Raw genomic sequence first — 17,461 nt, 5'->3', positions numbered from 1 at the left:
ATCACCCTTGCCCATACCTGAGTGCCTGAGCCTGCTGACATCCTACACTTCAGTTCACTATCTGAAAACCTGGCTTGTTTATTTTCAGTTTCACTATCTGCAAACCTGGCTTGTTTATTTTCAGTTTCACTACCTGCACACCAGGACTGCTCTAATTGTTTCTACCTGGACATTAACCCTTTTGCTCCCACCACAGAACTCTTGTGCACATTTATATTTTCCTGGACTTTTATTTACTGCCACATTATATGTCCACTCGAGCACTTATTAAAAATCCTAGTTTTATTTACAAATCTGCTTCTGTGATCGCTCCTGCTACCACCCCGGGTCCACAAATAACCCAGAACGTAACAGTTTGCACTGGCCCCATGGAGCCGGCCACGGATCAGGAGTCAGGAGTGGATTTGTTCAGGTGCATTTCTGGTCGATTAGAAAATCTGGAAAACATGCAGCATCAGATGGCTAAATTTCTGCAAGAGATGTCCAAGCGACAGGATAGTTTGCAAACTTCCTTTTCTACCCCTGAAATACCAGCAACTACATCCGCATCAGCGTCTGGGAATACAGGAGGCAGATGATCTTCCCGATTACATCTTCCTTTACCAAATAAATTTGACGGCAATCCTAAACTCTGCCGAGGATTCCTAAATCAGTGTGACATACATTTTACCCTGCAGCCTGACAACTTTCCAACTGCAAGAACTAAAGTGGCTTATATAGTCTCTCTGTTATCCGGCCAGGCCTTGGAATGGGCTTCCCCACTCTGGGAGCGCTCAGATCCACTGCTGGATAATTACGCAGGCTTTGTGTCATCCTTCAGGAGGATTTTCGATGAACCTGGGCGTACTGTATCAGCATCATCAAACATCATGACACTGAGGCAAGGGGTCCGTCCTGTCAGTCAATATGCCGTGAAATTTCAAATTTTAGCATCAGAGCTCAAATGGAAAGAGGAAGCCCTCACCTCGGCCTTCTGGCATGGGTTGTCAGACCGACTAAAGGATGATCTAGTCACTCGAGAGCTTCCTACTAATCTGAACGACATGATTTCATTGTGTATCAAAGTTGACCTACGCTTCAGGGAACGTCAGGCTGAAAAAAACAGAACTGACCGGCAAAGATCATTTACCCCCTCCATTTCTACCCGTCCCATTCCTTCTCCCACTGAAGAGGAGCCTATGCAGGTGAATCATACACACCTCTCCAAAGAAGAACGGCAGAGAAGAATGCAAAAGAACCTCTGTCTGTACTGCGGAGAGTCTGGTCACCTGCTGATCTCCTGTCCCCGTAAACCGGGAAATGCCAAATCCTAACTGACCCTGGAGACATCAAGTTAGGAGTTATGAACCCGTCTCCAAAAATTAAAGATTTCACGATTACCCTAGCCTTGGATCTTAAACCCAAACCTGTCTTTGCTACTGCTCTAATCGACTCAGGAGCAGCCGGAAATTTCATAACGTCTAGTTTCATTGATAAATTTCAGATACCTTGTTTGACTCTCAACCATGCTATCTCTCTGACCTTGATAGACGGACGCCCTCTGACTAACGGGATAGTCACCAAAGAGACTCAACCTGTATTGGTCCGAATTGGGGCACTTCATTCTGAGTCCTTAAAATTCCTGGTGATATCAGAGGCCTCTCAAGAAATTGTTCTTGGTCTACCCTGGTTACGTAAACATAATCCCAGGATTGATTGGAGTTCTATGCAGATTCTGTCATGGGGTATGGACTGTCAGAAATCCTGTCTTCCAAAGATTCGACCTGTGAGAAAGACAGTTTCATTAGTTTCTTCTGCCATTCCCAAGGAATATCAGATGTTTGCCGACGTTTTTTCTGAACAACAAGCAAATATCTTACCCCCTCATAGGGAGTGGGACTGTCCAATTGAATTGATACCTGATAAGATGCCACCTCGTGGTCGTACCTATCCGCTGTCCTTGCCTGAGACTCAAGCCATGACCGAGTACATCCGGGACAACCTGGCAAAGGGGTTCATCCGCCCCTCTACTTCACCTGCCGGAGCTGGGTTTTTCTTCGTTGGCAAGATGGACGGTGGTCTAAGACCATGTATCGATTATCGTGGCCTTAATGACATTACTGTAAAAAATTTATACCCTCTTCCCCTGATTACTGAGTTGTTTGATAGGGTCAAGGGCTCTGTCATTTTTTCTAAATTAGATCTAAGAGGGGCTTACAACCTCATTCGTATCCGAGCTGGCGATGAATGGAAGACCGCTTTTAATACCAGAGATGGACATTTCGAGTATTTGGTAATGCCTTTTGGATTATGTAACGCCCCTGCTGTCTTTCAAAGTTTCGTTAATGAGATTTTCCAGGATCTGTTATATGTTTCGGTTGTTGTCTATCTGGATGACATACTGATTTTTTCACCCTCTGTGGCTAAACATCAAGAACATGTTAAGGAGGTCCTGACCCGTTTGAGAGAAAACCACCTTTACTGCAAACTGGAGAAGTGCGTCTTTGGAGTGCCCAGTGTACCTTTTCTCGGCTATGTAATATCTGGCTCCAGTTTAGAAATGGACCCCAAGAAGGTACAAGCAATTCTGGATTGGACCCGACCTCAGACACTGAAGGCCATCCAGAGATTGTTGGGCTTCGCCAATTATTATAGACGCTTCATTAAGGGATTTTCTACACTGCTGGCTCCCATTACAGCCTTGACCCGCAAAGGTGCTAATCCTGCCCAATGGTCACCTGAGGCAGAGTCTGCCTTTCATCTTCTAAAACAGGCCTTCATCTCAGCACCAGTCCTTCGACAACCAGATCTGGACAGGCCTTTTTTGTTGGAAGTAGATGCATCATCTGAAGCTGTGGGAGCAGTCTTGTCTCAACGTTATGAGGACAACCGAGTCCATCCGTGTGGGTTCTTTTCTAAAAAATTCTCTCCTGCCGAAAGGAATTACGCCATAGGTGAGCAAGAACTACTAGCTGTAAAGTTGGCGTTGAAAGAATGGAGATATTTGCTAGAAGGCGCCAAGTTTCCATTTACTGTATTTACGGACCATAGAAATCTCCTATTTCTCAAAAACCTCCAATGTGTGAGTCCTCGTTTGGCCCGCTGGGCAATATTCTTTGCCAGGTTTCAGTTCACCCTGACCTTTCGGTCTGGAGCACTTAATCAGAAGGCTGATGCCCTATCGAGATCTCTCCTCTGTGATGATCAATCTGAAAATCAAAGCAATACCCCTGTCTTGGAATCAAGAGTTTTCGCCGCATTACAACTTCAGCCTCCTACGGGAAAATCATTTGTGGCCCCGGAATTAAGGAAGCAGCTTCTCACTTGGGCACATTCCTCTCGCTTCGCAGGGCACTCAGGCACTCGGAAGACCTTGGAGTTCCTGAAAAGACACTATTGGTGGCCTTCTATGAAGACAGACATAATGGAGTTTATCTCTTCCTGCTCCTCCTGTGCCCAGCATAAATCATCACGACAAGCTCCAGCTGGGGAATTGCTTCCATTACCTACTCCATCACGTCCATGGACGCATCTCTCCATGGATTTCGTCACAGACCTGCCAGTCTCTCAAGGTTTCAACACTATCTGGGTTGTAATAGACCGATTTTCTAAGATGGTCCACTATATACCGTTGAAGAAGTTACCTTCTGCCCCTGACCTGGCACAGTTGTTTGTCCAACACATATTTCGTCTACACGGCCTTCCTGCTGAAATTGTCTCTGACCGTGGTGTGCAGTTTACTGCAAAATTCTGGAGGGCTTTGTGTTCTGTTCTTCAAGTGAAGTTAAACTTTTCCACGGCCTACCATCCGCAAAGCAACGGCTCCACCGAGAGAGTTAATCAAGATCTAGAGACTTTCTTAAGAATTTTTATGTCATCTTCCCAGGACAATTGGGCTGCCTTGCTGCCGTGGGCTGAGTTTGCACATAATGCTTCCTACCACTCGTCAACTAACCAAACGCCATTTCAGGTTGTATATGGCCTTCATCCTCGTGTTCCCGAATTCCGAAGCCTGCCTGTTTTCGATGTTCCGGCCGTGGAGGACATGGTGCGGAATTTTGCTGCCATCTGGACTCAAGTACGGTCTGATTTGTTGAAGGCATCCTCTCGCTATAAGACCCAGGCCGATAAGAAGCGTAGAATAGTTCCACGCATGCAAGTTGGAAGCCAGGTCTGGTTATCCACCCGGAATATTCGTCTGAGGGTTCCTTCTATGAAATTTGCACCACGCTTCATCGGTCCCTTCTCCATAACAGAAGTCATTAATCCAGTGGCCTATCGTCTACAGTTACCCCCATACCTAAAAATCCCTAATTCCTTCCATATTTCCTTATTGAAGCCCCTGGTCCTGAATAAATTCCATAGTGCTCTACCTGCTTCTCCTCGAGTCCAGACGGAGAGAGGAGTTGAGTTTGAGGTCGCCCAGATCTTGGACTCTCGTCTACGCAGAGGTCATCTACAGTATTTGCTGGACTGGAAAGGTTACGGTCCAGAGGAACGTTGCTGGACCGATGCTCGTGATGTCCACGCTCATCAGGAGATTCCATTCTGCCCATCCGGAGAAGCCTGGTGAGTGTCCTGAGGCCACCCCAAAAGGCGGGGGTACTGTCACGGCCAGGGTATTTCAGCATGGCGCTAGGCGAGTGTTACCTGTGAGGTCATTGTGGCGCGGGCTGTCTGATGGCGGAGCTGGTGTCTGGCGGGGGGCTTTGGCTGCACGCGTTGTTGTGCGGGCCTGTTGTCACTCTGCGCTGGTAAGGCCTGGCGGCGTCTCCATTCCGTTTGGCATGGGCGCTGCCATCTTGCCTTCTGGCCATGTGATGCGGCTGGCCAATCCTGGTGAGTCACATGTTCCCTCCAGCCAGTAACAGCACGGCATGGGGTATTTAGGAAGGGTCAGTGCCTTCCTTCTTTGCCAGTGCAACGTGTATCTCAGCCTAGCTGAGAGGGAGTTCTCTGTGCTTTCCTGTTCCTGTGAATCCGCTGTCTGCCAGTCTGCCTGTCAGCTCCTAGTTCCCACTGGACTACCCCGCTACCTCCATCACCCTTGCCCATACCTGAGTGCCTGAGCCTGCTGACATCCTGCACTTCAGTTCACTATCTGAAAACCTGGCTTGTTTATTTTCAGTTTCACTATCTGCAAACCTGGCTTGTTTATTTTCAGTTTCACTACCTGCACACCTGGACTGCTCTAATTGTTTCTACCTGGACATTAACCCTTTTGCTCCCACCACAGAACTCTTGTGCACATTTATATTTTCCTGGACTTTTATTTACTGCCACATTATATGTCCACTCGAGCACTTATTAAAAATCCTAGTTTTATTTACAAATCTGCTTCTGTGATCGCTCCTGCTACCACCCCGGGTCCACAAATAACCCAGAACGTAACACCGGCGTTCTGGTACCGGCGGGGGTGTAGGGAAGACAGCATGGACGTCAGGACTGACTGTCCATGCTGTACATCCAGATGTGCAGCCACAGCTGCATGCAGAAAACTTCAGGGGCTCTTCTTAGCCCCCACTCCAACAGGTGCACCCAACTCCGGCCGGGCACCAAACTAAACAGAGGTGCCTTGGCTCGGGGGTGGGGTATAGGAGGGGGACCCTAGTGCATCCTGGGAGGCTGAAAGCTTAACTCTATGGTGCCCGATGACTGACATCACACCTATACCCCAAGGTATCCTGTGGATACCCTATGGACCCTGAAGTAGAAAAACACTCTGCTATGTATAATAGTACTCAGTATACACAGTTTATAGTTATAACACAGAGGTGAGCACTGATCAGTGGCATATCTATAATGGGTGCAGTGTGGGCGGGGTACACAGGCCCTCAGGTCCAGGGGGCCCTGCACTGCACACCCTGCACTCATTTTATTTGAAACTTACCTGTCCGTGGTCCCATGGCGGCTGTCAGCGCCGCTTAGAACACCAAAAAAATGGCCACCGTGGCCAATTTTCTGGTGTTCTGCGCATGCGTAGTAGACTCCGGGCACACTCTAGTGCCCGGAGTCTACTAATGCTCTGGTGGCTGGCCAGCCGCATCAATCGGCTGCTGGCCACCAGGGGGAAAGGAGGGGGCCCCGCACGAGGAGTGCACATGGGCCCCCTCCTCTCTGAAGACGCCCCTGGCACTGATGGTGTACATATCACTCTGTAAAACAGTACTGAGTATACACAGTTTATAGCTATAGGCCCTCATTCAGAGCCGTACACTCTGAGCAGAGCGCACGCTCTGAATGAGGGCCGGCCTCCATGAAAATGGATCGTCCTTCTGGACGCTCGTATAGCTGTGGGTCACCACCCACAGGCTATACGAGCGTGCATTTTGATGGCCGCGATGGTCGAGACCATCGCGACCATCGAAATTGTGAGCCGGAGCCTGCGGTTGAGGTTTTCAACCGCAAGCTCCAGAGTGATTTTGGCTCTATCACTAGTGATGTCAGTGGGCCAGCTTTTGACGGGAGGCGTTCCCGTGGGAATGCCCCCGTCAGGGAGGCACGCCTACCAAAGGGGGCGTGCTGTCAATCAACATTGACAGCACGCCCCCTTTGATCGGACACAACGAGCGAAGGACTTTCCTTCGCTCGTCGCGTCTGGCGCATGTGCACGACGGAGCTCCCTCCGTCGTGCGCATGCTCAGTCCAGAACATCGACCCACTTGCGAGCGGACAGCCACTCGCGAGTGGGTCTGAATCAGGCCCTTAATGCTGAATACACACGGTCAGATTTTGTGACAGATATGAATGATAACGATTGTAAAAATCGTTCAATAGTTCATATCTTTGATATGTGGGGCATGCATTGACGAATGATGCGTGTTCCCACATGTCAGATAACGATCTCTGAAATCTGATGTGTTTGCAGTCAGAGTTTAATGATTTCATTATTTTAAATACCGTCAGAAATCATTCATTCGTTCATCGTTGATGAAATCATTCAAATTGTAAAAATCGTTCATCTGACAAATCTGACCGTGTGTATGCACCATAACACTGAGGTGAGCACTGATGGAGCACATTCACTCTGTGTAATAATACTGAGTATAGACAGTGTATAGTTATTATAACACTGAGGTGAGCACTTATGGTGCAGATATCACTCTGTATAATAATACTGAGTATAGACAGTATATAGTTATAACACTGAGGTGAGCACTGATGGCGCACATTCACTCTGTGTAATAATACTGAGTATAGACAATGTATAGTTATAACACTGAGGTGAGTATAGACACTAGGGGTGTGCACCGGCCACTTTTCGTGTTTTGTGTTTTGGTTTTGGATCTGGATCTTTCTTCGTGTTTTGGATCTGGATTGGTTTTGCCAAAACCACCCTTCTGTGTTTTGTGTTCTGGGTTTTGTGTTTTGGATCTGTATTTTTTTTGAAAAAAAGCATAAAAACAGCTAAAATCACAGAATTTGTGGGTTTTTCTGCTCCTATGCTATTATTAACCTCAATAACCTTAATTTCCACTCATTTCCAGTCTATTCTGAACACCTCACACCTCACAATAGTGTTTTTATGTCCAAAAGGTTGCACCGAGGTAGCTGGATGACTATGCTAAGCGACACGAGTGGGCAGCACAAATGTGATACCCCCAAACCTGCAGTGTTTTCTCCAGCATGGAAGGGGTTAATGGCCAGGAGTTAGGACCCTGCTGATCCCCTGGAGATGGTTCTACCAGCCTTAAGGAGGGAAACTAGAGAGAGGCTGTTGGGGGTGGAGCTAGAGAAGCCCAGTGAGTTTTGCACAAGACGGAGAGAGGAGCGTGGCAGGAGCCATGGTGTGTGCTGTGACTGAGGGCACAGAGAGCAGGGATCAGCAGCTGATCGGGGTAACTGTGAGGAGGAGACCCCTTCCATGTAAGGCAGCAGGACAAGAGAAGCAGATAGGACACAGATCTATTAAAGCTGCTGCAGCCCAAAGGAGAGGAGAGAGTGTGCATGCTGCAAAGACAATTGCTGGCATCTGGACAGGTACCCCAAGCATTACAGCACATGGCAAGTAAAAAGCACCACAGTAAAGACTGATATCAGTCAGCACATAGCAGTCTGTGATCTCAGGGCAGCCAGCATACTGCTGTACAGTGAGAGAGGCCTGCAGCAGGATATACAGCAGTAGTGCATAACACAGAACTGTGCAGGATATACAGCAGTAGTGCATAATACAGAACAGGCAGAGAGTGACGCCATTTTGGATACCAGTAATACAGTTCAGTGTCATCTATAAAGTTTGTGCACCAACAAAAGGCTGTACAGTGAATTCTGAGTACTCCCAGGGACATTGTGCTTTCTATCTATTGAATTTATAGTTGAACCATTTGAGATTCTGCCAACTACAACTGCAACTTGGTATATTTAGTTTAACCACCTCTAACACATAGAGGGAGCAGGTAAGCATTCGCATGAGGTTTTATTAGAAGTATACAGTATGTATAGAGTTAACGTAAGCTTATTAATGTGATATCCTGTATGTGTACCTTTTGCATTGCAACAATATTGCATGTTCTAATGTTCATTTGGAATTGTCCTAGTAGAATAGTGATTCAGAGTAATAAACCCCCATTTCTTTATATTGGTCTGGTTTCTGCACTGGGTTCTGGGGGTTCTCCTGTCTCTCTGCTGTGATAGGAGGAGCCTGAAAGAGGAACTGCACTGATCTACGCCCATGCAGGTTCCAGAAGAAAAGCAGGTACGATCCACTCACTGACATCCCACCAAATTAGGGGTGTTACACAAACACGTGGCCCATCTAGGAGTGACACTGCAGTGGCACACAGGATGGCAGTTTGAAAAACTAGGCCCCAAACAGTACATAATGCAAAGAAAAAAAAGGTGCAAGATTGAATTGTCCTTGGGCCCTCCCACCCACCCTTATGTTGTATAAACAGGACATGCACACTTTAACAAACCAATCATTTCAGCACCAGGGTCTGCCACACAACTGTGGCTGAAATGATTGGTTCGTTTGGGCCCCCACAAAACAAGCTGGCAATTAATCTGGCCCTGCACAAACTGGCTCTACGGAGGCAAGATGTCGTCCTCATCCTCCTCATTCACCGATTCCTCACCCTCTTCAGTGTTGTGTACATCCTCATCCTCACAGAGTATTAATTCGTCCACGGTGGAATCCACCACCACAGGTACCTCTGTACGTTCTGGAGACTGGTCTCCCTGGAAAAGTTGATAATTAATTTTTATGAACATCATCTTCTCCACATTTTGTGGAAGCAACCTCCTACGCCTTTTGCTGACAAGGTTCCCGGCTGCACTAAACACTCTTTCGGAGTGCACACTGGTGGGGGGGCAACTCAGGTAAAATAGAGCCAGTTTGTACAGGGGCCTCAAAATTGCCTCTTTTTCCTGCCAGTACATGTACGGACAGTCTGACATGCCAACTTGGATGCTGTCACCGATGTAATCCTTTAACAAACAGATGCACGCTTGTCGCTGCTGCTTTGAGGATGCAGGTGCGGCTACAGCCCACACATTTCACAAAGAGAAAAAAAATAAGAATTTTTTTATTGTTTGTGGAGCACACTTTGAGGGTGTCACCACCCTTTAACAGGCAGACGCACGCTTGTCGCTGCTGCTTTAAGGATGCAGGTGCGGCTACAGCCCACACATTTCACAAAGAGAAAAAAAATAAGAATTTTTTTATTGTTTGTGGAGCACACTTTGAGGGTGTCACCACCCTTTAACAGACAGACGCACGCTTGTCGCTGCTGCTTTGAGGACAGTATCATATGCAGTGACAGTAGACTTGTCAGAAATTGTTGGCACGTCCTTCAGTCCGGACCAGATGTCCAAACCGGCCCTTGACATATGACACAGGCGCATGCTTGGCGCTGCTACTGTGTTGATGCACGTGCGGCTACATCGCACACAAGTCACAAACACATAAAAAAATAGTTTTTTATTTTTTGGAGCACTTTGAGGGTTACACCACCCTTTAACAGACAGACGCACACTTGTCGCTGCTGCTTTGAGGATGCAAGTGCGGCTACAGCCCACACAATTCACAAAGACAGAAAAAATTTTTTTTTTATTGTTTGTGGAGCGCACTTTGAGGGTTACATCACCCTTTAACAGACAGATGCACGCTTGTCGCTGCTGCTTTGAGGATGCAGGTGGAACCTAGACGGGATTTGGAACCGGGGACACACTACCTCCATCAATTGTCTAAATCCCACTGCACTATTGGCGGATACCGGACGCACGTCTAACACCAACATAGCAGTCAAGGCCTCAGTTATACATTTTGCTTCAGGATGACTGCTGTTGTACTTCATCCTCCTCGCTAGGAACTGTTGGAGGGTCAATTGTTTAGTAAAAGTAGTGGTGTTCCTACTTCTTCTCTGGGATGATGAACAACTCCCAGCAGCAGCAACAGCACTAGGAGGAAGTAGTTCTTCATATTTCCCTATTTTATTTTTATCGGAGAAAGTTTGGTCCTCCATTTATGTTATATTGATATATACGTGCGGCTAAGGCGCACACAAACACAGAAAATATTTTTTTATTTTTGCTGGAGAGAAGTGCACTTTGTGGGTTACACCACCCTTTAAGAAATGAGCCAGCCGGCTCTTTACTTATGGGACACAGGCGATGCTTGGCGCTGCTCCTTTGTTGATGCACATGCGGCTACAGTGCACACAATTCACAAACACAGAAAATATTTTTCTTTTGTTTGGAGTGTACTTTTGGGGTTACAGCACCCTTTAATGGTCAAGCCAGCTGGCCCTTTACTTATGGGAAACAGGCGCACGCTTGGCGCTGCTCCTTTGTTGATGCACGTGCGGCTACAGTGCACACAATTCACAAACACAGAAAATATTTTTTTTTGTTTGGAGTGTACTTTGGGGGTTACAGCACCCTTTAATGGACAAGCCAGCTGGCCCTTTACTTATGGGACACAGGCACACGCTTGGCGCTGCTCCTTTGTTGATGCACGTGCAGCCACAATGCACACAATTCAGAAACACAGAAAAAAAAATTATTTTGTTTGGAGTGCCCTTTGGGGGTTACAGCACCCTTTAGTGGTCAATCCAGCTGGCCCTTTATTTATGGGACACAGGCGCATGCTTGGCACTACTTTGTTGATGCACGTGCGGCTACTGCGCACACAATTCACAAACACAAAAAAATATATTTTTTTATTTTGTTTGAAGTGCCCTTTGGGGGTTACAGCACCCTTTAGCAGTCAATCCAGCTGGCCCTTTAAATATGGGACACAGGCGCACGCTTGGCACTACTTTGTTGATGCACGTGCGGCTACTGCGCACACAATTCACAAACACAAAAAAATATATATTTTTATTTTGTGTGGAGTGCCCTTTGGGGGTTACAGCACCCTTTAGTGGTCAATCCAGCTGGCCCTTTATTTATGGGACACAGGCGCATGCTTGCCACTACTTTGTTGATGCACGTGCGGCTACTGCGCACACAATTCACAAACACACAAAAATATATTTTTTAATTTTGTTTGGAGTGCCCTTTGGGGGTTACATCACCCTTTAACGGACAAGCCAGCCGGCCTTTTACTTATGGGACACAGGCGCACGCTTGGCGCTGCTCCTTTGTTGATGCACGTGCAGCCACAGTGCACACAATTCACAAACACAGAAAAAATATTTTTTTTTTTAGCACTTGGGGGGAGCACCCCTGACGGACAGAGCACCCCCTGGACAACACTACATCACCCCTTTAGGACTGGGACACTGCACAGGACTTTGGAGTGGACACAGCCCCTATGGACAACTGACTGCACAACACAGTCCAGCCAGCCCCTATGGACTTTGAAGTTGTGGACACAGCCCCTATGGACAACAGCAGCACAGCACAACACTGCACTGCACTACACTACACTACACTACAACACTACACTACACAGCCCAGCCAGCCCTGACTCCCACCCTCCCTCTTCACTGTCCACAGCCGAGTGAGAAAATGGCGCTGACGCGGGTACCTTATATAGGATCCAAAACCTGCGAGACTCGAAAGGCGGGATGATGACGTTTTGCCTCGATTTCAGATCCGAGTCAGGCGGGAAAAGTCGAGCCTGACTCGGATTGGCCTCGGATCGGGTGGGCTCGGGGGGGTTCAGATTTCAGAATTCCGAACCCGCTCACCCCTAATATATGTATACATGTATAAATATTTATAATTAATTTTCTATAACTCCACCCCCAGTATCGCCACCCACAGTTCCTGGACCTACTTTTCTAGAAAAATAGCCCTGGTTACAGTGCACTGTATAAAACACTTTGGCCCCGTTGGCAGTAGCGGTAACCATAACCCACCCTTTGCATTCATGGCTGCCATGGCACCTTTGTTAATAGTACCCCAAGTGGCGTCTGTGACAGGGCATCTGCGCAGATTATTTATTCACAGCAGCTGGTGACTCAGTTGGCCCCCTATTGGCTGTACAATTTTTTCAGATTTCGGTGTTCGGTTTGGGAGCTTCAGGGATCTTCCAGCTGGCGCGGTTGTGACAGACTATGAAGGGGGCCCTAATACTGCTAGGAATACAGCCAATATGTCTTATGCTACTTTGTAGGATAGTGCAAGGTCTACAGTGGCTGGTCCTGTTGCTCTTTTGGTTTCTGTTTCTCTTTCAGAGGCTGCAATTCTAGAGAATGGTACTCCCTCTAGGTTGGCGATTGACTGCAGTTCCTGGACATGGCGAACAGACAGTCAGCTTTTGCGCTTTATGCAGATTAGGTGGTATACTTGGTCAAAGCCACGATGAAAGCATAAGCCTAACAGCCATATTGCTTCCGAATTGAAGAACCCGGATGGAGCCGTACATTGTGCTAACACGGCTGTCCTTCTGGTTCTCTGTATGCGGATCAGGGAACCATATCGGGTAGGTCGTTACGTCGCCATATTAGCATTGACATCTAAAGCTTGTAGTGCTTGAACAGAATAAATGTACTTGAATATGCGTCCTGTGGAGCAAATGAGCACTCTATTTTGTTTGCACCTGATCCACAGCCGGTGATGGTCGGTTGAGGGTCAGGTGCAATGGACCTATGACTAAGATTGCATGCTGCTATTTTGCAAGATGGGTTTCTTCATGACTTACATCATTGCTTTATAGGTTAGGATTACATGGGCTCGTCGTGGTATTAATTTGCAGGCAATTTTTCTGGCAGCGCTGAGGTAGAATGTCAGGTAGGATATTGGCTAGGGAGGCTTTATGTACCCCCTTTTTGGGGCCACCCCTGCCGGTCTTGGTGTTGTCTACGGTGAGGGTGGTTCCGAACGGTGCAGGGTGAATTCAGGCTTATCCAGCATTTGTCTAGGCCTTTGGTCTCCTGGGTTAATCATACGATTCTGGAAGCCTTATGAGTGGGTGAACAAGGGATCTTCTCCTTCTTGAGCTCTTTCATGGTTTCCCTCAAATGCTCAGGTCCTTCGTTAGGTCATTGTAGTGTCGTTTTGGTGTTATACACTTGGTATGGTTCAAGCTGTCAATCAACAGCGTGCACCTTCTTTGTTGGCTATATGTTTGCTTATTCAATTTGTCTTGCGTTGCCTGCAGTGTAACATTTTATTTGTAACATTTTATTTGTTATGTGTTAGAACGAGCATGCGTATGCCATGCCACATTTTGATTAGCTGCGTTTTTGCAATTTGCCTCTATCTTTTCAGATCTGTGATTTTTCCCTTCTGCTGTACAGCATGTTATCAATCCGGCATGTACAGTACTGTAGGGGCTAGTGTAACGGTCCTAAGCTCCCAGGACCTTGCAATATATCAGGTTGCTGGTTGACATGGCTGTTCCTCCTGTTGGTCAGCGCCCAATCTATTTGCGTCTTCCTGTGTGGTAATTACAAGTTTTTTCTGCAGTTTTTCATTTCTGGATTGTTTCAGCTGTGTTGACTGCTATGTTGGGTTTTTCCGTTGTTCAGAGTAAGGCATTATGCCGATGGAAGTCTAGTTCTCATATATGTACCTTAGACTTTGGCAAAATGTTGCTTTGCATCCTAACTTGAGGACTAGCTAGTCGTCATATTTGGGGGTCTTGAGGAATTTTGTTTTACCACTAGTTTTTAACTGAGGCTGCATGCCGACTGGCGGATGTTTTGTGTTTTGCCTCTGGTCAAGTTAGGATCTCCCCTCCCTGCCCCCCTCTCTCTCTCTGTCTTAGACTTCTGTCTTTGCTACTCTTTTCTTTCCTATTTGTGTTTTTTCTTATATATTTATTTAATTTACTGGATTTATTCCCAGTTTTGGAGAAGGTTAGATCATTTAGGGTTTTTGAGGTGTTCCATTTCAGCTCGTTTATAGACAATCATTGTCATGTGTCCCTATTGTTTAGTTTTGTGGTTTGATATTCTACAGATATCTGGAGAGCTGGTTTTGTCTCCTGGGGCCCTGGAGGTGGTCAGAGGATGGATAAACTTGGTTGTGAGTTGCAGTGTCCGGGGCTTTGGAGAAGTGGTCCTTTTACATCCTTTGATTAGGAATAAGAATGCTCATGTTTGAAGGATGGATGGTGCATTGGAATGCCAAAGGGTGTTTTTGTAGATTTATTGAGGAGTTAGTTGGAGGGAGTCAAGGTGTGGTAGATTAGGGTATGGTAGCGGTGCGGTTCTTGTGAACCACTGTTGGTGGGAAAGAACAGTAGCAGTCGCCATCTGTCTTTGGAGCTTGAGGCGCTCTCCCTTCCAATACATGGCTTAGGCTGATTCTACCCTTCTGGGGTCAGCGGCAACCACCTAACCAGGTGGGCTCACGTTGTGTCATTGGGGTGGGAGGTGGATACTTTGGGCATGGTAATGGGCTGGCTGCTCGCCTCCCATTTAGAAGAACAGTGTGTATGCAGTTGGAGAGCTTGCATCGTGGGGCCGTTATTTCTGTGCCACCATACTTTGTCTGTCTTTCTTTCTTCTATTAGTTAGTTCAGTTATATATTAAATAGTTTAATTAGTTTAAAAATAAATAAAGCTGACCTTCCTTTCGCCTTATACAAGTCTCTGTGTCGTTATTTCATTCTGATTATGGTTAAAGGTTTAACCTTCACTGTTAGGAGGGAACACTCATAAGGCGATGAGTGTTTATAAGAATTAAGACAGAGGCAGGAGATAACTGTGTGTGACAAGAGTACTGCTTATGTTGTGATTGTGAGTATATGTTGATTCAGCAACATTAAGTATAATTAATTAGTGGACATCGAAACTAATACAAAATATGAAAGTAATAAGGGAGAGTGGTACTTTATACCTGTTAGCTGATTTATGTGTTCTGATGAGACACAGATTAATCCTGGATGTAATACATATCCCAGCTGTCGGGATGACGGTACTCAGAATCCCGATACCAGTCAGATTCTCTGTGCCAGAAACGTATATACAAACTCTATTGAGGCGCTTATTTGAAATGTGTATTGTAGGAGCTGCAAAGCATTGTGTTTGTGAATACACTGAAATGGCGTAAAATTGTCACCCCTACCAATTAGGGGAATTTAACCAACATATATTATATAGAAGCTGCTGCACTTATAAAAAATGAATGACTACATTTTTGCCCAGGCTGAAATGATTTATAGACAAATTACAATTGGATATCAATTTGTAGTGATCAGAATGCATTCATTCTAATAAAAAGTAATCATAAAAACACATTTAATTATACAATAATTACTCTATAAATATATACATAAATTATAAAAAAGGTAACTGACTGTGTGGTACGAGATTATTTTTTTTCACCTCTATTAAAACCTTTATATATCAAGAGTCCGGATATCTCTTTATAAGCTATGGATCACAAATCCGACAAATAATATGCCAATACAATTACCAGCCTCTTTTGATGGAATGTCTTAGGGGGTCTAGTTACTAAGCAGTGTTAGGAGACAGAGTGAAAAGTGATACGTAAGTGATATGGTGCCAGCCAATCAGCTCCCAACTGTCATTTCTCAGGCTGTGTTTGAAAAATTACAGTTGGGAGCTGATTGGCTGGCACCTTATCACTTTTCACTCTGTCTCCTAACACTGCTTAGTAAATAGACCCCTTAGTTTGTTGCAACAAAGGAATTATCTTATTGAGTTAAAAGTGTCCTTATGTGACAGCATGTGATAATTATTGCATCTCTGGTGTATTTTAAAGACTCATAAAGTCCAGCTCCAAAAAGCTGATCAGACTTTATATTTTTCTCTCACCCGCAGGATCCTGACCGCTGGCAAACCGGTGGTAAAAATTGGGGTTAGGGGGATGGTTAGGGGTTAGGGTTAGGCACTAGGGGGAAGGTAAAGGTTAGGCTGTGGGGAGGGAGGTTTAGGCTGCGAGGTGGGGGGGAGGGTTAGGTTTAGGCTGTGTGGGGAGGTTAGGTTTTGGGGTAGGGTTAAGATACTTACCTGCAGGTGTTAGTATCCTAACCCTATCTGGATGCCGGCACTGGGATTCTGACCGCTGGGATCCTGAGCGCTGGCATCCCGTACCCAACCCATTAATCCATATTATACCCAGTCCAGTATTATCATTATTACCTTGAATATCTGGATATTTGAGTAGAATGAGGCAGCCATATCGGAGTGTGATGCTGACAGTCTCTGTCCCAGCAGTGAACAAGTTTAATGTAGATATCACAAGATTCTCCATGTGATACTGAGTGTCTGGATTCTGGATCTCCTGGGTAAAAAAGACACATAATATAATAGCCAACAAGTCACTGATTCTAATGCTGATTCTAATGCTGGCCAAAGACTAGCTCGCAAGCGCTGAGCGCTCGCAAGCGGGTCGATGTTGAGGCCCTGCGCATGTGCAGCGGCCGCACAGCACATGCGCAATCCCCGGAGCGAGATAAAAATTTCTCGCTCCGGGGCTCACTACAAAAGAGGCGGCTGACGATGGTGATCGACAGCTCGCCCCATTTTGTAGGCGGGGTGGGGGGGTGACTGGCCAAACAGGTGTTCCCAAAGGAACGCCTGCCATTTGGGGGCGGGCCCACTGACATCACTCGTCAGTGGTGAGCTTCCGGCTCTATTAGAGCCGAAAGCTCACTGGGGCTTGCGGCAGACGAGACCCTACCACAAGGATCTCGTCGCAAGCCCCAATGGTCACGATGGTCATCAACCTGGCCACTCGCTAAAGCAGTGGGTGGTCAGTCACCTACAGCTTAGCGAATGGCCAGGAGGCCGGCTCTTTACAGAGAAGTGGCCGCCCTCATTCGGAGCGCTCGCATTTTGTGAGCGGCTCTGAAAGAGGTCCTTAGTGCACATGGATGAGGGGAGAAGAGACAGCCTGATAATCAGAGCACCTCTATACTCTGCAGTGTGGAATCAGCTGAACAACAGTCAGGAGAACTGGAGAGGTTTGACCATCAAACCAAATGATCCAGAATGTTTTTCAGCTGTCTACATGCTGGGAATGATTATTGTCCATGTCCGTGTACTGAACGAAAATCACTCAGAGCAGCTGTTTCATTTTCTGGATAATTACCAATCAGTGTACGGCAAGCTCAACAATC

At 46.5% G+C, this 17,461-nt stretch overlaps 1 protein-coding gene across 1 annotated transcript in view; it reads right to left on the bottom strand.

Moving 5' to 3' along the window:
• Positions 1-17,461, bottom strand: part of LOC148518778 (cytochrome P450 2C5-like) — a 66,345-nt gene that overhangs the window by 26,054 nt on the left and 22,830 nt on the right. Inside the window, exon 6 of the mRNA XM_088477110.1 lies at positions 16,482-16,623. Within this exon, the coding sequence (XP_088333236.1) occupies positions 16,482-16,623 (142 nt within the window). The remainder of the gene's footprint in view (positions 1-16,481; positions 16,624-17,461) is intronic.

The sequence above is a fragment of the Taudactylus pleione genome, unplaced genomic scaffold (genome assembly GCF_031769625.1).
Source record: "Taudactylus pleione unplaced genomic scaffold, aTauple2 ptg000199l, whole genome shotgun sequence".
Taxonomy (NCBI): Eukaryota; Metazoa; Chordata; class Amphibia; order Anura; family Myobatrachidae; genus Taudactylus; species Taudactylus pleione.
Note: the sequence above shows the minus strand (reverse complement) of the source record. Positions and strands in the feature narration are given on the sequence as shown.